General features: G+C 40.9%; 1 protein-coding gene across 2 annotated transcripts in view; it reads left to right on the top strand.

The window, feature by feature from the left end:
• Positions 1-22,705, top strand: part of ZDHHC16 (zDHHC palmitoyltransferase 16) — a 231,428-nt gene that overhangs the window by 185,741 nt on the left and 22,982 nt on the right. The window contains exons 7-9 of one of the 2 annotated variants that reach the window (XM_086922626.1): positions 307-354; positions 11,842-11,927; positions 22,199-22,322. In XM_086922626.1, the coding sequence (XP_086778752.1) occupies positions 307-354; positions 11,842-11,927; positions 22,199-22,322 (258 nt within the window). The remainder of the gene's footprint in view (positions 1-306; positions 355-11,841; positions 11,928-22,198; positions 22,323-22,705) is intronic. The other variant, XM_086922628.1, reaches the window with a different exon arrangement.

Raw genomic sequence — 22,705 nt, 5'->3', positions numbered from 1 at the left:
ATTTGGGTGCATGAAAGTCAGCATGTGTGCAGTTGATGTCAACTCAAAATACTTTATTCGGCTACCAAAAGCCATAAAAGCACACAGTTAAAACATATAAAAACATTGGAAGGACTATCAATACATTAAATGGAAAGAAGTGATATACAGGTCTGTTACAAGGGTCCCCATCATACACATATTACATACACAATAATTAATCACATGTGTGCAGTTGTTTTTATGAGCAGGAACCATTTGCCCCCACCAGCCCACCTACAGCTCTGTATGAATGGTAACTGCAGTAATTTTATTCCTCTCCAATAGAAAATGAAAATTCTTGACAAGGAGAGACTTCAGTTTGCGGCCAATCAGGTGGGCTATCCTTTCAGGGGTTCAAGAGAATGGTTACTTGAGACAGTATCAAAGCAGCGATTAAGGCCAAGGTTGTGTGAATAAGACCATCTTTGTTTGTTTCTTTCAACATTCTTATTAGTCCCTGTGAAATTGTTTGCCTTAATACAGTATGGGGGGTTATGTGTATTTTATGTCGAGGCCCCTAATTACATACACATCGAAAGTGAGTTAACTATTAAACACAACTGCTTGTGTCAATCAATTATGTATGAAAAGGGGAATCATGCTCTTTAAATGCTTTTGATACTGTCTCAGGTGACCTTCTGTCTCTTGAAATCTCTTATAGACAACCTAAAACATAAATTTGTCCAGTTTGGCCATTGTCAAACATGCATGTCCTTGCTGTAAGTCCTGTGTTTTAGTCAGGTGTTACATGTCATCAGTGTGTTTGCTCCATAGTCATTCTGACCCACAGCCCACATACTGTCAGTCCATCATGACATCTTTACTGATTGTTGTCGCCTCAGTAAAGTAGAACCTCGTTTCCAGCGTAACTTGCGCGGTCTCATCTGCGGCCACTGGTAGCCTGTAGCGGGTTAACACCGATCACAAACTACAAAGTGTATTCAGACGTGTTAACTCCCAGACTTACTTGACTAACAAAATATCAGCCAGAGGTTACATGGCAGCAGTTTCACTCACAGAAATGTGTTTTACCATTTAAAGTAAAAAATATTTTTAAAAGGTAAATCTCCTGATTTAGCAAATTAGTGGCCTGGGAGATAAGACGTTCATTAAAACAACTAAGTTTCATTTTCCCTTGACAATCAGTTTAACAATTTAAATGTCAACTTGAAATTGCAGCAATATTATTAAGAAACAGGAAGACTTATATTTTGTGCATTGAAAGTTCGCTGGAGTGTTTTAAATGCGTCTCATTCAGCAAATCACACTTGCCCTTTTTGAGCAGACCAGTGGATGTTTGCATGGAAACGTTAATCCTTGTGCAGCTGCTGTAGAGACCTCTGCGTTCCTAAAGCAAGCATCCTTACCAAGTCTTTCTGGCTCACATTTGTTAAAGCAGAAAATGTTTGTTACTTTACCAGGTAGGCAAGGAATGCATAGGGTGCCAAAGTTAATACCAAAATTGCACAAAAGAGTAAATTCAGCACCAGCAAGAACAATGATCTCCATATATGTCACTGTGAAAAGGGAGAATACAAATTCTCTATCCATGTTACTTTGTTGAGGCCCATTTGTTTCACAAATGCAGACTATCTGGAATACAGTGGAGTACAAATACTTTTGGTGTGTATCCCAATCTAATCAATATGTTTGGCATATCTGCCATATCCTCTAAACAGAGGCCAGGTCCTGGTTGGTTTTGTAGATGCATACAGGCTGTGACACCACCAGCACCTGGGAAACTTTGAAAAGAGATATAAATGATAATATCCTGGAAGGGATTTTGATTTGAGAGCGGATAAATATTGTGAAAAATTTGATTAGCTTGTGTAAATGCCTTCAATTTCTGTGAGGTATGTTATTCCAAAGACTGCTATACCTCTTTTTAATCAGAGCGTAGCTGTAGTTCGTCTTAGAAATGACTATGACCTGAATTAAGAAGATGGAATCTATAATTCTAAAGACGAGCTTACCTCTTTTCAAATGTGTGATCTGGATCAGGCAAGGACAACCAAAGGTTTTAGCAAAGTTCTAATAATATCACAAAACTAACCGATCTGAGGTTTGAACTAGGTTGACAAGTGTTCTAGAAGGAAAAACCTGACACCGGCAAAAGTGGTTTCGAAAGTACAAAAGTTTAATTGCAAGGTATTTCTGTATGCATGGATGAAAAATGCAATAGCTTTCAGAGCATGAGCCTTCACAGATGATTTCATACTGCTTGTCTTGTGCAACCAAAAGGTTAGCAAAGAAGAGCTAATTCCACCTTCTTACTGCTGTGCGGTTCCCTGTTCCAAACCATGCAGACAAAAGAGTTTTGAAGCCTGTGAGAGACATTTTTAATCACTCTTCGATCATGTTTGGACGTGTGGCAAGTGCAGTTGTGGGCAATAGCCATGTAATGGGTGCATTCTTTTATGTGACCTTATGGCTGCCTCTTCCCATGCCTCTTTTGACTTGAAGCAGCTCATCATCCTCCATCTGTTAAATGGCTCAGTCTGTGTGATGCATTTCACTCTTTTGTTCTTTTACAATTTAATTTCACCCCTTTTAATATTTACAGTGTTATCCTTTAATTAATGCAGCTTCACAGGGAGGGTATACTGAAATTTTCAGATCAACACAGAAAAAACCGTATCCTGTGTGTTGTCTACGACAATAACTGAGGTCCATAGCCCAATCAGTCAACCAGATTGTGAGGAGCTTTATAAAAGGTGTGTGTGTCTATGCAAACTCACAGCATGAATTTAGGCTCCACCTCCTATAAGCTGTATGATTGGAAGTAAAACATAGCCATAAATTCTGTTTCATCCGTTTTACATTCAAAACCATGATTATACTAGTGGAGGGTTTAACTCATCAGTGAAATTGCCATGGATGGTTGGAGGCGATGTAGTCAGTTACTCTAATACCCATGAAAGTGGCCAAACTGATGAAGAGAAAAATTAAATTTTGCGCCAAGAAATATATAATTTTCTTCCAGAAAAAATACTTGGTCTCTCGCAGCATATTTCAGTGCAGAAAGAATACATATGGTTGCTCAGATAAGATGATGGACACTGAACAGTGTACATGATTGGAGCTTGTCTCATAGACATTAGCTTCAGGACTTAATAATGCTCATTAGATTTTAAAGTGCAGTTCTAGGATAGGATAACTAAATTTTAGTGGGGTGAAACTGAGATTAATATAGCATACAAGAGAATTCACACCTAGCAATGAATTTAAGTTTGGTGTACAAGTCCAAACTTGATATCTTCAAAGTGTGTACTGAAACATGCAAACTATTTCTCTATGATTTAATTCACTGACCCTAATTGCCCTCTACTCTGCGGGAGATAACAAGGATATATCCAAATGAATTATTGACTGCTTGCCAAGAACATGTTCTAATGTGTGAGGGTATGCTAGCCATGCTGAGAGAGAGATTACAGATGCTGAATATATTTTTGATGATCATTGTTGCCTATTGTTTACCTTTAGTTCCTATCTAATAAGCTGCTTGATGTCTGTTTTTAATGGTGTCTCTTACAACTAGGATGGAGCTATAGTTGGTGCATGGAGTTAGATCCACAGTGATTTCCATTGCACGTTAATGCCATTGTTTAGATATTGGATAAGAACTGCTACTAACCCAGGACATTGTGTTTTGTGTAGACAAAGGCATAAATCCAATGCAAATCTGTATTGGCTCCATCCTAAAAAGAGCTATCCAGCCCCAACCATTACGCCAATACATCCCTGAATGTAAATAAATGTATTTCAGCCTTGTTTGGCCTCCTCATTGCGGTACATCTTGAATCCTTCTAACGTCCTACAGGGTACATTTCGTAGCATACCTTGATGGGTAAATACTGAGAAACACAAAAAGGAGTACGTTTTAATGCTTAAATTAATCTTAAACTTTGCCAGTTGCATTGGACACATTCTTTCATTTGTTTGGACATGATCCTGAAAACAAAACTATCACTTTGATACATGTATTACTATACTTAGTATTTTATGAAAGCTTACATATTGATTGGCTTAAAAGTAGTATATTGCAATACTTAAAAAAAAATAATTAGACTAATAAATAAACACTATTGACTTTGTTAAAATACAGAGTCCCAAGCAATAGTAAGTGATTTGTGTGGATTGATCTAACAAAACATGTTAGTTTAACAGGCATTTTAACCCCTTAAGTGCTGCTGACGGCCAATGGTCGTCAGCAGCGCTACCTCCCCAGTGCTGCGCACGACCATTGAACGTCCATTCAGCACTAGTTCTAATGGACAGCGCAGCACTGGGGAGAAATGTTTACACGCAGCTAAGGTGTTAATTAGGCTCAATCTCACAATTACAATTGGTTTCAGAAAAACATTGTTAGCTCATCGCCAAAAATAAACCTGTTTCTATCTTGGTTTTATTTAGAAGGCCAGTTATATTGGTCTTTTTATACAATCATAAGGCCAATTGCTGTTTTATTTTAAGACGATAAAGATGAGAGAAAGTAAAGTCAAGTAAAAGAAATGTAATGTTTTTGCACATTAAGTAGAGTTCATTAACCTATTGAGCAGCGTTAATCTGCAAAAGCTGGGTAAATGTTTGGGGCCTTTTAAATAACTTTCACCAATGTTAAAAATAGAAGAGGAAAATGCTCCAGGATGAAGTGCCTCTTTAAATGTTTCAAAGATTAGCTTCTACCAACTTTCATTCAGTAAAACCAGGCTTTGTTGACTTTTGCACTTTGTCATTCCATAGTTGTTTATTTCAAGATCAAAGTTGCCCCAGAGGTCTGAAGGGACAAGCCATCATTCAAGCACCTACACACCATGCATCTGTTGCACCCACTTTGATATTGGCAAATCCATATTCACTCCGATTTTAGCATGGGTCTTTGGATCCTAAGAATCCTATGACGATCACTTTAAAGATCTATTTTTTCTAGCTTTGCATACAATCTTTGTTGTTACAGCCTTTAAAATGCTCTTGAAGCACTTTAAAGGCTGTGTTTTTCTGGTATGCTTTAAGATGTTACTTAGATATACTGTAAGTGTATTTGTAATTCACAGGTAAATACTGGATTAATACAGTACTTAAATGTACTTAAAAGTTGCAAACAATTTCATAAACAAAGGGCTTCTCTAGTTGTACTTAAATCCATATCTTGATTGGAGGTTTGTCTTCTTTTTAGTGGGTATGCAATTCCCAATAAAGTTGTGGGTATTGCGAATGTCTATCTTGTTGTACACGGATAGACATCCTAGGAGATACACTATTACATGCATCACTTGAAAGACCTATTGAAATTTGAAACGATACTGTCATGTTCAATATACAGACGTCAATTCCATATTTGTTGGGACGAATAAGCAAGGATTACACCTGTTGGCGTGGTTTTTAGGGTCTGAATAAACGTTTCTTAAATGGTCTGTTGTAATTACTATATTATCCTTTTTTAGGTACATTCTTAATCATGGGATAATCATAATTATTCATAAACATAGAATTGATCTGCCTAATGGAGGAATATTGATACTTTTTTAAATCAAACTTTCTCCTTCTAAAAAGAAAATATATAGACATCATTTTGTAAACAAATGTACATATCGAAAGGCAAAATTTCTCCAAGCAGGTCCATTCCAAATTGAAATTAACTCAAACAAGCATCTTGCTTCAGAGCACTTTTTAATTTCTTATTGAAAGAGAAGAAAATGGGAAAAATGGGATCGGGAAGCCAGCAACCTTGTTAGAAGAATATAACACACTGTTATTTTAAGACAAACAGGGTTTTTCTTTTTGCCTGTGCTCAAAACTGGGCTTTTTTCGTAGTGCACTGATAGAAATGCTTCATACCGAAGATCTAATTGCGAGGCAGTTTCAAGAGTAATGTTTCCACCTTGGACCCAGTTGGATACCTGTAAAGATTCGTCAGCGCCCACGTGCCATTGCCACCATTCCTGAGTCTCTTGTCAGCCATCAAGATGGTAAAGGTTAAGACACCTTTTTCTGTCAAGATCTGGTTTGATGTCAGGGATTTAGATGCTGAGACACAGATTGTCCTCAGCTTCAACGTTAAGAGCCTCTACTTCAACAAGTTGCTTGATGTCAGGACTGTGTCCGTTCAACGTCTTGGAGAGTCTGTGTAGCCCAGAGCCAGATCACTACGTTGCAACTCAGGAACAGAATGCTGCAAGCAAGGTCAGAAAACGAAAACATTTCAATTACCTAAGTTTTCAGCACGTATATAAGTACAGTAATCTAAAGTAACTTCTTTGTAGCATGCCACCTAACTCAAATGTATAAAACATTTTGTTCTCTGGACAACAGGAACCAATTAATGTACCTGCAATCAGTTTTCTGTTTGGTGATTCACAATTGTTTGGTATTGAACCATAGAAGCCCTCAAAGTCCTAAGGATTCTAGTATTCAGTCATGCAATCTGCATTTATTTTCTTTGTGTTTTGAAAGGTAAGATGCATTTAAATAAATGCCAATAAACAGATCTTGGTTGTTATGTTTTCGATCACTTAATAAACATTAACAAACCAGAATTTCATTGATAAATTTTCAATGCGTACATTTCCCTGGACGTTCAGTGGTTTGTGTGCAGTATCCATGCCAGTTATTGTTTACACTGGTGTACCACTGCTGTAGGCACTAGTCATTCCATTTAGATAACTAAGTTACTCACATTGTAACTTCGGCTCATTGTAATTAGGCTGAGCACTCTAAGCATACTACAGCGGGCATATTTGGGTTTGGAACTCGAGAGCAGACTGGACCTCTGCAGTTTTTTGGAAAGCGGTCCCATTACTGCCCTACTCTAAATCAGGCTGTGTATTTTAAGCATCACTACCACTGGTTGACTTGCGACGTTGAAAGTGCACCTTTAATTTCTGTGCATGCCTTTTATTGCTTTTATTTTCGTTTATATATTCTCTTGTGCTGGGTTTCAAACGTAAGGCTTTGTTTTTACTTTTAAGTGGTACAGATGCAGTCCTTCTTTGAACAGTTTTCCATGCTCGCCAGTAAATCAGTGCTTGTTTTCCCTTGGAGGAGATCGTCAATAAACTGTCATGTTGCACAGTATTCTTGGACATTTTAATATTACTAGTAAACTGCCCTTGATCTTTAGTTCGGAGGCGCAGTGTCATACCCTGTTGACCACAGTTGTGTATGAATATCACTGTTACATTTAGGTAACTTGGTCTTGACTTGCAAATGATCCAGAAAAAGATCTTGTCAGCCAGTGGGAAACTGAAAGGGTTGTGTAAGGTTACAGTGTTAATAAAGAAGTTACTTACCATCTCTAATGCTATTTCTAGAGGATTCTCTTACCTAACTGCAGATTCCTCACCTTCTGAATATCCCCAGGCTCCAGACTTGGTCCATAGAGTTTTCTTAACAGACCCCTTACGCGCTGCTAGATGGCATAGGGCCGCTCTGTGTTGGGTTCGCCCTGCCCTGGAAAACCACCAACTCCTCGCATCAACGTGAGTGCCTTTCTGATATCTATCCGTGCCATTGGGCGCTGAACCCTCAGCAATCAGATTTGACAATGTGCAGATCTCAAATTGAAACTTTTTTTAGAAAAGCAGGAAAAAATAGAGTCTAGTCCACAGTATGCGGAGGAGTGAGGGCTGGTGAGGATTGTGCGGTTAGAGTATCCATCAAAAAGTGTTAAACTAGTTTTTCTGTTGCATTTTTCAAACCGAAGATTCCTCCACTTGTGAATTGATATCAAAGTAATCCTGCCCCATGTGTTGGGTCTGTGGAATGGCTCAGACGAAAATGTCCTATAGGACCGAATGGGCAGAGTGCTCCTCCCGCCGAACTTGGCTAGCCAGTCAGTATGCTTCATGATTGTATGAATTGATGCTCACCTCGCAGCCTGACAGATTTCCAAGACAGCTCTACATGTACAAGCGTGCTACTACCAACCTTGGGTTAGGTGAAATGAGCTCAGAGGCCTTCCGGAGGCTGTTTCGTGGCCAATCCATAGAAGATCTTATTGCAAAACACATTCCATCTGGATATGATCCTTTTCTGTGCTGTTTTTCCCTTTATTGTCTAAGAGAACCTCACAAAAAGCTGATTGTAAACCCAATGGTCCTTAGTGCAACTGATCTCAACGCTCTCTTTGGGTCCAAGAGATGGAGTCTTTTTTTCACACTTAGACGGACGAGGTGGAGCAAACAACTCCGGCTGTTTGATAGACTGCCCGATGTGGAAAGGCTTCACCAGTGTTGCAAAGAACGCTTGTCCTTAGCACTAGCTTGTCCGGAAAGAAGGCAGTATAAGGTTGCTGGACAGAGAATGCTTGCAGTTCACGTACATTACAAGCTGACATGATCACTATGAAGCACACAGTCATCAAGGTTTAGTAACTTCAGAGGGCAGCTGTGCATAGGCTCAAATAGGGTGCACATCAGAAATGTGAGAACTAAATTCAGATCCCACTGGGGCATTACAAAATATTTTGATAGAAACATGTGGGTCTGCTCTTTTAGAAAATGCATCACAGCAGGTGATATAAAAAGAGTTGGCTGATCAGGTAGTCATACAAAAGCAGATAAGGCTGACAAGTAACCTTTAACTGCAGCCACAGCAAGGCCTTAATGGGCTAAAGACGGAGAGAACATTAGATAACTGGGCTAGCAATGGTTATATGTGCTGAGAAAAACAGAAAACTTCTCCCAGCATCCCACATATATGGTGTTGGTGGGGGGATGCTTGGCTGCCAGAATGATTTCACTACAATGAGGGGTGTCCAAGGACAAAAGCAGTTAACTGTTGCATCTCAATCTTCAAGCTTGGTGGTGTAAATAGTCCTGGCTCGGGTGCAGGACCATGCCCTGCTTGTTTGCCAGAGGTTCCTTTAGAACAGGCAGCTGGATCGAGACTGATGCTCATGGCCCAGACAATCTGGGTACCACACTATACTGGTTCAATCTGGAGCCACGAGGATGGCTCGGTCGTTTCTGATCTTCTTGAGAAATTTGAACACGAGAGTTAGAGGCTAGAAGGTGTTCAGGAGTCCCAAGTTCCGTAAAAATTGAAGGGCATCTCTAAGAGAGATTCACATTTGGAACTCCAACGTGCACACTATTGAGAATCTTCCCACCTTCCCTTGACTATTGCTATGGTGGAAGTGAAGCTTGGCTTAATTTTCATAAAGGAGTCTGTCTCCGAAAGTAAAGTGCTCAAATTGCAGTCACCACATCCATTTGTGGTGATCCGTGCGGGATTTCAATCTTGTAGTTTTGAGGGAATGCATGTCCCTTCCACACAGGAAATTTATAAAAGAATTTAGGGAGCGCTCTCCATCTATGTGCTGGATGGTGCAGAAATGAAGGAACTGACATTGACTTGCGGCGTTGGTGGTTATATGTGGCCCGATGTCGCCTCCAGACCAACTACTGGCACATGCGGCAATTGCTGAGAATTATTTATGGATCTAATCTGGTGCCTGGGGGTATTCACAAAGTGAGGAATGTGCATTTCGAATTTCTATCAGAATGCATATTTTTGAAGCTCCTTCGTAAATAAGAAAATATGCAGTTAAAAATAAAGTAAACTCAGATTATTTAAAAGATTGTGTACACCTTAACTAAAGGATGCAAATCTCAAATAGTTCTTAATCATTACATTTCGACTGACCATCCTTTTCTTCGTGACCTTCTTCTTTCCACTATAGCGCCGCGCTCTTGTATGCTCCCCTCTTTCTATTAGTTCATCTCGCTGCCACCACAGTTTATTATTTAAAACTCTTTAGCCTCTGGTAGCAGAACCTGTACCTTGTCTTTGATGTTCGCAACTCTTCCTAAGTCTTAAGTTCACTATGTGGTAACTTGCAAGATTCTGCTTGTTTCCCCTTTCCCTCCCTGCTTCCTGTATACTTTCCCTTTTCAAATGTTAAATGTCCTAATTTCTGAAATGGTTTACTGTTGCATGTAGTCTATTACTGTTTTTGCATGAGTCATAGAATTGAAAGGCATTTGTGGATAAATGTTGATAGCAATCTTGATAATATTGAGTTGGGACAAGGAAGCAAATAAATAAGATGCTTACCGTTTATCTAAATCAGATGACGGCTACAGAGAAAAGGGAAATAGGCCTAGTTCTTAACTGCAACTCCGAGCTTCTCAGAATAGTAAAAGTAGCATATTGGTGCATCCCACCCTCCAGAAGCCACACATTATTATGATTGTTTCACTTGAAGCAAGCACTGTTTTGGAGCAGCAGAACACTATTGTTGGTTCCAAATGTACATAAAAGATTCCAAAGAGAGGATGCTATCTTAATAGCATATGACTCACTACACTTTTCATTGTGAATAAACACCTGGAAATAATGTTGCTTTTAGAGACTTGTGAAGTCACAACAAGTCTAAAATAAAGTCACAGGGTGTAATTGCCAAAATGTTGTTCAGGCTCACCAATTCCAAGTCTGCATCAAAATCCGAAGAATACTTCCTTTTTATGGTAAGTAAATATGTAGCCCTGTTACAGTTGACTTGGAGCACATAGAGGAAAACTGATGATTAAGGCGTCTTATGCTGATTTACCTCATTGTCGAACTTTCCTGATGAAGAAACCTCTAATACCGTTTAAGAAATTAGCGGTGGAAAAAATAATATCAATCAGTTTAAAGTCCAAAGAATAGGATCCCGATCAAATATATCGGTATTCTGGTTGGATGATGTCATAACCTGCATAGTGATCAGTTGCACTTTAATAACAGTACTGGATTCAATGATCTCTCACACACATAGCACATTTGATTAATTGGTCCCTTTGCAGTCAGGCGCTTGTAACATCTCGCCTGGACTATGGTAACATTCTCTACTTGGGCGCAGATAAAGCCACCTTACATGTGCTGCAGGTAGTGCAAAATGCGGCGGCGCGCCTGCTAAAAAACATCCCGAGACGCACTTCAGCCAATGCCGCCTTACGTGACCTTCACTGGCTGAGCATCCCTGAACGTGTTAAATTTAAGGCACTATGCTACATGTTCAAGGTTAAGCAGGGCAGCGCCCCAGCCTATATCCAAGGGCTGATAACACCTTACAGACCCCTATGCCCACTAAGGTCATCGGACATGGGCAACTTAACAGTGCCAAGATGGAAGCTGACAAAAATGGGAGGCCGTTCCTTTTCTACTTTGGGCCCCAAATATTGGAACTCCCTCCCACTGGCACTTAAATCAGAGACCAACCTACTCCGCTTCCGTAAGGCTCTGAAGACTTTGGTTTTTATTCAGCGTGGCCAATAGTCGGCTGTGGCTTCAAGTTAGGGGACATACCCTCCTTTCTTCTACAGTCTATCCCTGGCGCCGGGAAACCCATTGTGGGTAGCTGTGCGCGATACAAGTTTAAATAAATAAATAAAATAAAAATAAATGTATGAGCAGCTCTAAAAATAGCATCTAAAAATCTCTGCGTCACACCCACTGGAGCTTAAAAGTCCATCATCACTGGGAAAGTGAAATGGCCCAAGTATCCTGCCCTGTGGCTCAAATTGGCATCAGGGGTCGTAAGGTGAAATGTAGCCAGATCGTGGGGGGCAGGCAGACTCCTGACTGTCCAAGACTGGGAAAAGATTTTGATTGGTGTTCAATAGCGGAGCTCGAGGTATACCAAGGTCGAAGATGCTTCCGTAAATTCAACAAGATTTGGGGTAGCTGGATACACTACAGAGAGGTTCTGAAGTAGATGTGCAGAAGGCCAGGGAAGCGGTATTAGGGGGTCTCTGAGCATGGCCTTCATTCAAGTTGCTAACATATTTAAAATTCCCATGGTTTAGATGATTAAAATACTGTTTTTGTGTATTTCAGACATATTACCAGACTCCACCTCCTGTGTATTCATTCAGAGAAAAAATGTTCCATAAGTGTATTGTTTACCTATGGGTCCTTTGCAGGTAAGTTATCTCCCCATATCGCACCTAATATGCATATTGAAGTCTAATATTCATTTTTTCATATTTTTTCTCTGCTGTGGTTTCTGCCTTGTCACTGTACGAAGGAGTGCATCCTCCAAATCCTTAAAAGGAAATCAATTCTATGGAATGGAACCACCCGACAATAAGTCAACGGTTCCAGCCGCCGAATTTGGATGCAACAGCCCATAGGCTAATTTTTCAATAGCAGCTTGTGTGGCGACCGTAAAAGAGCTGCAGCACAAGCTGCAATCGAATATTGGATGTTTTCAAACATCCCTGCACCGAATGGCAGGCACCTTGCGGTGCCTGCCACATGGTGCAGAGATACATGGTGCCCTCCCCCCCAGGCCCCATAGCGGAGGGCCAGTGGTTAAGGAGCCCCAGCTAGTGGCCCCCAAAGTCATTTCCGACAGCCTTTCCATGTCAGAAAGGCCGACATTCGATGCCTGTGGGATACGGACATCATAATCCCAACAGTGGTGCCTGAGCAGGCGCCATCGCCATTTGGGGATTATCTACCCGATAGACGGCCTGACAGGATCTCCGATCCTGTCTGAGGTGTCGGTCTTTCCTCCAGGCCGCATCGATCTGACATTCCGCATCGTAATGCGGAGTTCGGACTGCTGAGTCCGATGTCGGGTGGATCTTCACCTACAGCCTGTCTGTGGGGATCCGCCTGACCTCATAATCTGGCCCTTGGAGAATATATATATGTATGTATTTGTAGGGTGAACATAGCAAAGCTTTTCCCTGAAGTACATCCGAATTATGCCTGATCAAAATAGTAATTTTTTTATTTATATTTTAGGCACACAGAACAAGAAACTCATATAAATACATGCTGACAGATGAAATGTATGTATGCACGTGTAGTGTACACTGTTGGTACTTCCAGTGTTGCAGAATCAAGATCGATGTGGAGTAGCATGGAAATTATTTTTGCAGAGAAAAAATATGATGAAATTAGAATCCTAAGCTCATGTATGGCCAGGCTATGCCCAACCCGCAACCCAAACATCACCCTTGCCATGCTCACTGCCTTTCAGACCCACATCCCTCTTTCCCCATGGTTGAATTTCTAGGTCTTTTTGATAGTTCTCAATAAAGCAGTTTGCAAGCATTATACCAGTGATTGCCTGAGGGGTATGATACTGAGCTATTCAATGGGGGTTCAGTGGAGGTTCCTTCTTTGGATACTTTGACCCCCCTCACCCTATTCCCCCAGTGGGCTTATCGCCCGGACTCTCTAGCAAATTCCTGATGTTTTGACTGGACGCCTCCCGCTTGAAACACCTTCAAACCTATGTCTTACTGTGAAAATTAGAACAACAGAAAATTAGAGTAACATAAGAACAAGTAATATAAACCGTCTATGGCTAATCATTTTAATGAGACAAAAGACCTTTTACATCAGCTTTGTTTCCAATTAATTGTGTGGCGGACAAAAGTAATTTATTGTGGAGGTTGGAAAATGACTGGACTAATCAACTAAATATTCATGACCAGATGGATCAAATGAAGGACTCAAATCTGTAGACTTGTAAAGACTACATAGGTATTGTAGAAAGTCTTAAACAAGAAGTTAGCAATTTGATCACATGCTTTAACGTGGGCTGTGGTCCAGGTAAGAGTAGAATGTTTCTGTAAAAAAAGAAAAGAAAAAAGATTTCAGCATTTTGCCTATGCCAGTGGTATCCAGGTCAGTTGTAATAAAGTTGCAAAGTTTTCCTTGAGTGCTGCTAGAAAATCTAGTTTATGCTGTTCATTCATGATGAAGCAGATCCGTTCCTTTGTTAACAGAAACATTACTTATACAGTGAAGTTTTTGTTCTTCTGATAAACTGATTTTCCCCCCAAAATGCATAGAGATGAACAAAACAAACATCACGTTTGTTGAATTAAAAATTATTATAGTGTTTGTGACAGAAAGTGGATGTGAAAATGCAACAAATGCGGTTTTAGATTATCAATTTCTAAGAAGAAAATCCAACACATAAATGTTACGTTAACATTTTATAGAGCCCTTGGTTACTCCATTTGGAGTGTCAGCACTCTAGGGATTCATACACCACGAAGGGCTGGGAATATAGAATTCTAGTCTACACTTGCATGGAAAGCCCGTCTGTAACTTTTTATGAGGAAGAGTATTCCTCAGTATGGAGGCCAGGAAACTGAAGGCGCGGCACCCAAGCGTGCATTTTTAGGTCTCGCCTAGCGATGCAGCGCATGCACTGTTCACTCCAGGCGAGATCTATTGTCGTCATTTTAGCTTGCGAAGCGATGATGGAAGCTCCACGCACGCTTCTTATTGGCGCGCCTGCCAAATCCATGCTTTCTATTGGGAGGGAAACATGTTTGGTTCCCTCCCTGTCTTTGTTCGGTTTGCCAGCCCGGACAGGCGATTTGCACATATGGCTTGCGGCGTTTCAACACAGCGCGCGCATGGCGCGCTTTCACTTTCCCTGGACAGAAGATGTGCACGAATAGGGTGCGCGCTTGCTGCAACGGGGTCTCTGCCTTTTGTAAATTTTCACACTCCCCTCCGCCCACCCCCACTCGGTGTGAGCCTTCCACAGCTCACCTCAGACAAGCTCTGCTACACTACGGTGGAATTCAGCAGGACACTTGGCATGCAGGCGATGCCGCTTTCAATCCTCCAGGGTACCCAGGTCGGGTTTGCTTTGTTCCTATCCACCGGGAGCTTCACAGACCGTATAAAAAGGTAAGGACTTGCATCGCATCCCACTCCCACCGCCCGCAATCCGCTGTCCGTAAATTTCCACCACTTAGACAAAAGCACTTCTTATTTAGCTCTCACAGGAACAGCCGTCTCGTCAGACAGAAGCTTAGACCACTTCCAGGCTCGGCCAGAGCACAGGCAACTGATGCCTCTGCGAGGACTACCCCCGGCGCCCTCAAGTTATGGAGTCACACTGGACAGGGCGGAGCTTGGAGAACTTTTCACATGCATGTGCACTGCCCTCACAAGCTGCCACAGAAGGCTCTGTCTGCACAGCTGACCACACCCTGCAAAAAGCCTTTAAATGAAATGCCACCAAACTTTCTGCTATAGTGCCCCTGTTCTACGGCATGAACTAGCTCACAATAAAAGCTTTCCATTCCTTCACATGACTAAGGGTTTAAAAAACAACCTATTGTGGTTTAGCACAAGTGCAGTGAAAGAGCCGTAAGTCACAGTGTAGGTTGCTGGCAAATATTATTTGGGATCTCAGCAAACAGCACAGAGTTGTTTATCGGAGGGAAATATCTCTAGGGCAGACGTGTTAGTTTTCCACCACGCTGTGTTTGTGTACACGGTGCCTCTCTGATAACAGCCAGCAAGAGCAGGGGACAGAAATGTCGCACCCCACAGCACACACATGGCTCTGCATCTCCTCTGTTCAAACCGTGCACTGCAGCTGTACACCACCACCTTCATTTTAGTCTTTGAGCACTATTTACTTTATTGACTTTCTCTTACTGCAGGCACAATGTGTTTGAATGTAAGCAAATCACATCGTGCCTGCAGTAAGCAGCCAGGACAATGGCAGGAGGTATTCCAGTGTCGTAGGTCTCGCATTTTTTTTTACAAAGCCCTTCCTACCACGCTTTTGTGGTCTCGTGACTATATAAATAACAGGCAGTACTACTGTCTAACTTGATGGTATTCAATTTACCGACCTAGGGGAGATGGAAGGCCGAGCTGTCTTTACCAGGATTCCACTTTTGGTTTGCACGTCAGTGGCAGCATACAACACGCAGATCCAAATCTGCTTCTCTCCTGCAGTATGTTCATATTGTACCGAGCAATGTTGCCTCTAGAAAGCACCGAAAAAAATACACCATTTGTGAAATACTCACAATCTAGAACCGGTAAAACAATGACAACTAAAAAAAGCGGCACAATAAAGCACTGGTAGCTTTCGCTTGACGTCACTACAAGTGTGCTTTTGATTTACATCATGCATATTATGAATTAAATAGAAATTTCTGATCACATATTCAATTGTCAGCTAGCTTCAAAAGCTGACTTCAAGCTGTACTTTAACCACTGTTATTATTTATACCCCGCGTGCCGCAAAAAAAGTATTTTTGCACAGAAGTAACATATTAAAAAAAAATTTTAGTCATTTTAATTTCATCGATTTATGATGGATGAAAGGCCTGTCTGCAACAGATGGAAATGTGCTCTTCGTTACCGAGTGGGGCATAGAATATTTAGTTTGAAAGCTGCAAGCACTTGTCCTGTTTTCGCAAGAACTCCAGCAGCATCTTCATAGAATCTACAAATTGTGATGGGGCTTTTTTTGTTTTAAGGAGACGCATTGATTTTTCACCAGATCCCTTAAGTTTGTTAACACAGCCTTCTATTTTAGTTACTAGAAATTCTTTGCACTTTAAGGAAGTGAGCGCGTGCCCTTATCTGTGTGTCATGCAACATGTGGCAAACTGAATCTTTTGAAATATCTGAGGTGTCTAATTTTATATCTGTATTTTATCATCACCTCGCCAATGAATGCAATAGGAAACACGCATTTGCAATGCAGTAAGTCTCGCATTTACGCGAGTTTAAGCTATTGGCATTGGAAATGACAATGCCTTTTATTTATGTATTAAAAACCAAAACATAAATAAAAGGCATTGTCATTTACAATTCCAATAGCTCAAACTTGCATAAATGCGAGACCTATTGCATCGCAAATGCTCGTTCACTCTTAGAACGATCATTAGTGCTGCATCAGAAGATCTGAGACTTCTGCAAGGGCATTAGGCGTTAATCAGAGAATAAAAATAGCGGGGCCTTTTTCCTTCCAGATTTTGTGGCAAAAGTGTAGAGCTTTAAAACGCCAATCTCTTCCTATTCGGGAGCCAATGAGGCTTAACAAGAGCTTGGCCCATAGAAGAATGTCTGTGCATATTCAATAACAGATGTCCAGCAGCATTCTGCACCCTTTGAAGTTTTCTTAGTGTGCCTTTGGTAGCGCCTAAATAAAGTACATTGCAGTAGTCTAGTCTTGAAGTAGTCAAGGCATGGACTACAGTTTTCCTTGCAGCTTCTGGTAGGAAACCTAAGATCTTCTGTTGTATTTTTAAATGCCAAAGCAGGTACCGGCAAGACAGGTTATCTGATTATCAAAGGTGAGATTGATGTGAAATTGTATACCGAGATTCTTGACTTTCTGTTTAGGAATCAGAACAGGTTCCAATACATCAGGCCACCATGCTGTGGACCAGATAGAGGCTGTTTCCCCAACACCATGAACTTTGTTTTCTCAGCTTTCAACTTGAGGCAGCTATGATCCATCTACTCAGCCAGTCCAACCAGACAGGATCTGAAACTAGCAACTGAAAAGCCCTCTTCCTGAGTTAGATTAACAATCAGCTGAGTGTCATTGGCGTATGACACGATTTTACAGCCAAAACAATCGCTCACATCAGCTAGGTAGCTCATATAGAAATTGAACAGCATTGGGCTCATTACTGAGCCCTGTGGCACCCCCAGCTGCAGTGGAAAAACCTCAGGTGAGAAGGGCTGTTGTACTACCTGGAAGGTACGGTTCTGAAGGAAGGAGGACAACCATCTCAAAGCTGTACCACTGACACCATATGACCACAGCTGTTTGAGCAGAAGGCAGTTGGATACGGTATCAAAAGCTACACTTAGGTCCAGCATTATCAGAGCTGCAGTGTTTCCTTCATCTGCAGTGAGTGCGAGAGACTCCGAGGCTAACAGCAATGCAGATTCCCTGCTGTACTGAGGATTGAAACCAAATTGAGATCTTTGGTCTCCCCATAGTTCGTCAACTGTTGATTTATATATTTTTCTGCTACTGTAGAAAAGAGCGGGAGCAGAGAATTAGGTCTGAAATTTCCTGGTTTGGCTGGATGGATTTAGCATGGTTTTTTTCAGAAAAGGGACAACAGTGACATGTTTCCTCCTCAGGGGAACCTGACCTTTCATAAAGGACAGGTTAAGCAGAATACAAAGTCCTAGAAGAATAGCCTCCATGCTCCTCTCCAAAATCATGAGTGAGGCAGGGATCAGTCGGTGCACCTGATTTTACTTTAAGTACACCAGTTTGTAATACTGTCAGAGATAGCGTCTTAAATTCTGATGTAGCCCTCCCGAGATTCAGGGGGAGTGAACTAAGATTCCTGAGGGAATGTAGCACTTTCTCAGAGAAGAATTGGGCGATCTGGTTACAGTTGCCCACTGTAGGGACAGTGTGAGCTGAGACACGCTCTGAGGATAGAGATTTTACTATAGAAAAGATCATGCACGAGGAGTTCTGGGCCTGCTCAGTTTTATGAGCTTAGAACTGACCCAGTGAGATTCTGATCTATTTGTGATAGTCCTTCGAGGACGTATGATAATTAATTCTATCTATAGCACTATAGCTCCTACACCACTGATGCTCGAGCTGTTTGCAGGTCTTTTTAGGTGCCAGCAGTTCTCTATTGAACCATTCAGCCGAGGGTTTGGAGCATACAACAGTCATTGGTGCGATACCGTCCAATGCCTCGCTGATCACGTTTTCAAGATGAGCATTAGCTGTATTAGCACAATCACTAAGAATAGGGTGGGTAGTAGTCCGAGCCTTCGTAAATGAGGCCGATGTAACCTTGGCCCACTCCCGCGTTTTATTCTGCTGACTTCTGGGCAGAGATGACTGAGGAGAGGACATCATAATCAAGAAAGAAAGGACAAAGTTGGTTAACTATACCACAGGTAGTGGGGAGGCCACGCTCACACTAGGGGAATCAGAAAATATAGGATCCAAAATATGTCCAAGCCTATGCATGGGAGCATGTACGAATTGGGCAAATTGGAGAGCTTCTAAGTTGTCAGTGAGTGAGGAGCAATGCAGCACATGGTAGCCTCAAAATACATTTTTCATATCAATAAATGTTTCATAAACCTTGTGAAAATCAGCAAAGGTTGGGTATGTGCTTGTCTATTAAACATTAGAGAGTTGGCTGCATTTTAAAGATTCCAGTGAGCTTGATATTCTAGACATAGCATTACAGGTTCAAAACGAGCATGAAACCCTTATCTATCTGTTTCTGAAAGGGGAGGGGTCCACATTATACTCCCTACCCTTTTGGAATCTTGAAAAAACGTTTCAGGGAGAATTGGCAGTGGTCCATTTCCTTTAATGCTGCATTATTTATTATTTGTATTTCTTTTATTTAAACCTAGTCACAGACATGGTTGTCTGCTGACCCTTGCAGGCCACCATCCCTCTGATGGTGACCAATCGCATGGGGTCCTAAATTTCGACCTGCATAATGAATATTTATTTTGAGGTCATTCGGTTACGTGCAATTCAGTGTTTTGCGAGCTGACCTATTTGTACATAGCTTGTTTTGAAAAATACAATTATATTTATGCCTTGGCAGAGCTCGCAGTGTTTCATTCCACGTAATTTCATGGAGTAACCGAAAAACTCAGTGCAATTCCGTGGAGTTCTAAGAACTTGGGTGCCCCGTGGGCGCCGGTAAACTCTGCCACGCCATGGAACACAGAGTTTTTGCTTAACTTCGCACTCCGAAACGGAGCACGGAGTTACAAAAAAACCAGCTGCAAAGCGTTAAGATTATAGTCTCTAAAAGTCAGTCAGCAATTTGTTACCACATTTTGCAAATTGAATAACAGTACATTAGGCCCTAAATGATTTGAGTCTTGCCATGAAAGGCTTTTTCCATTTTCTTATTCTCTTCAGTTTGGTTCAAAGTCCTAATCTGACCATCGATGATGGAAGAAAAGATTCCTTTTAGTATTTTTCTATTATGGGGTCCACTGGCATTTTTGAGGGATTAGACAGGATTATATATCAGCATTTTCCTTATTGAAGAGTTAATTCTTGCATCACCCGTGGCCACATTCTACATGGCCAATATTTATTATGAACTGTTTTGCTCTGAGGATGCTTGGCACACAATAGTTAGTATGAGCATGTTTTGATAATGATTGCCTCTTTCAGATTATTTACACCCTCTACCATGATGATACAATGGTTTCGGCATATGACACTGGGGGTTGCAGTGGGCAGAAATGCGTGGTTGAGCTCCATGTTTCTGCCTGTGTTGGACCCATCTAAAGATCTTGGGTTTTCCTTTTGGCAGCGAAGTTCTTCTTGATCCAAACTCTCATTGCAGCTTAACTAGTTTTGTTTCCCTTCTAGTAATTTTTCTGTATTCTCTAAAAGTGAAAGATTTGCATTGAAAGTCTGCTCTGTCTGTGTCTTCGGTTGCACTCTACTTTGGACTTTTAAGCTGTAAGCAACTGGTGTTTGGATGTGGCATATTGTTTACTGTTGATGTGTTGCCTGAGTTTGAGGCATTCTTGTTGGTTTTTCTGGACTCTAAGGTCTTGCATTTACAACATGTGGGCTCTTCCTCACATCAAAATGGAGTGATTCCTTTAGGGGTCCTTGAATCTCTTTTCTTCAAAAGAGAAATGGGAACCTTTTTTTCCTCCTGATGTTGAAACATGAGCCCCTTCCCTCTGCTCTGTGTTTTTGCATTTTGAGTTTTTGTCCTCCAAGAGCACAGCAACCGTTTTTAACTGCACATATGAAAGTTCTTCCAGTCTCTTGCCCTTTGTTCAGTGATTGGGTCTTTGACTCTGCTTTGACACCTGCTATCTATATTTGGCATTCTCAGGTCATGCCAGATTATTTGACGAGGTTCTGTACCTTGCATGTGCTCCTTTGCGACCATCCATGTATATAAGCCCTTCAGCAACACCCTTATCTTATCTGTCTTGGTCTCTACTTTGGCCTGACTAGTTGATCTTTTTGGAACAGTAAATCAAGGATACACTATGTACAACATGTTTATAGCTGCTAAATTAGTGATAAGACCTTTGAAATTCAGAACAACAGAGTGAAAAAAAATATATAAATATGCACTTTATATTGTTTTTATATGCCTGCTTGCAATGATTTTAATTAATTGTGCAATAAAATTATCTATTTAACTATGTACAACACTGTTCCAAGATGTCAGTCACATGTAGAATGAACGCTGTTATAAGGTTCCTGCCACATTTGAAATAGACATGGTGGCCATCTTGTTTCTTACTAGTTTTAGTTATGTGCAAACATCCGATCTTGTGCATTTGGTTTGGGGCTTGGGTTGAGAGTGGTACCAGTTTTTGTCCCTCCATCCACATCATGTTGCTTGTCCCTGTTGGCAATATATATTATCACATATTTAGGTAATATGATGTATTTAATATGTATTTTTGCTTTGCAATGACGCAGCAGAGGATTATGTCCTGTGTTGCCAATTTCTTTTGTTAGTGTTGTAGCGTTGTGTTTGCCGTTATTGGCGTTTAGAAATGTATGTGTTTCTGCACAGACACTAAACATAGCACTATATGGCATTGCTTAAGGACTAAAAGTGCTTGAAGTGAGTGCTAAATTGCCATTTTTAATATTGTTCAAAATAGAACTGTTCTTAATGTTTGTTAACTATTGTTTGTTAACTATTGACTTTGCTGAGCATTGACAGAGCCAATAAGTCTTTTTTTAACGTGCAAACACAGGCATGCACAGCTGTGCTCCATTTGAGCCTTTATTTTTGCAACTTGCTTCTTTTTGTGCTTCCTATGAATGTGAACTGTTTCTTTATCCCACACGTTGGTGGGTATTTGTTAGCACATTAAAGACCGGCCTTGTTTATTTATTACATAAGATAAACAACCAAATTCTGCATGTTTTCAATTATCTATCACTATTAGGTGTTTACATAGCCTACTAGGTTTTTATTACAAACTGATTTTAGTTACTCTGACAAGACCTTTCGCGTCGTGGATCCTCAAAAGAGAGGTCACTGCTGTTGCACCTGAAAGGGTTGGCAATGGCAGTTCTAAAGAGTATGTATCTTAGGGAGAAATAACCTTCGGCTGACTACAAAGTATCTGCTTATCTAATAATCCTGTCCTGCCTTATAAACGTCTTGCATGGGCAAATGTTCTAGAAGAGTTGTGGGAGGTCAGGAGAGAGAGTCTGAATCTTTGAGGTTCCCACACAATTAGAAACTCTTGGATTTTTTTTCATTAAATACAAAGCCTCATTAAGAAGCAGTATGCTGTACTGATGTGACCTGTTGCCAAAGTCTCATTGTATTTTGGAATTTAATCAATAAATGTAGAACCTTTTACAGCTAATTTAAAGATCATCAAAAGGTATTTCAAAAAGTCGTGTCTTATTTCTCTCTTTGTTATCTCATGTAATATTCAGCTCTGTGGCATTTGCTCTGGGAGCCCTTACACTCTGGCATGTCATCCTCGTCTCTCGCGGCGAGACCAGTATTGAGAGGCATATCAACAAGAAAGAGAAGCAGAGGCTCCAGCAGAAAGGAGAGGTGATTACAAATGACCAGATTTGCCTGTACTAAAAATGAATGCTACAAAGAACAATTGCACAAACCCGGTTTGGGCCACATGATGTAATGTTTTTTCTTCCAGAACATTCTTGTAGTTCTTTTTTGAGACTTTGATTTATTGTAATCTCATATGCTTTAATTGCTTTACGCAAAATACTCTGCAGGTTCACCAACTGCAGACTCTCGTTGTTAGTCACTATGGTCCAAAGATTTACAAGCACCGATTGTTTTATGCAGTAGCTCTGCAGAGGGTTGTTGATTTGAGGAAGATATTTAGCTCCTTCGGATCCAGTTAATAAATGTAGACCCCCCTTTGGTTTGCAGCAAATAAGTACTTTAATGAACTTGTGAGTTTGAGGCCG

The sequence above is a fragment of the Lissotriton vulgaris genome, chromosome 5, assembly GCF_964263255.1.
Source record: "Lissotriton vulgaris chromosome 5, aLisVul1.2, whole genome shotgun sequence".
Taxonomy (NCBI): Eukaryota; Metazoa; Chordata; class Amphibia; order Caudata; family Salamandridae; genus Lissotriton; species Lissotriton vulgaris.
The sequence above is the reverse complement of the archived record's forward strand: the minus strand, read 5'-3'. Positions and strand labels throughout refer to the sequence as shown.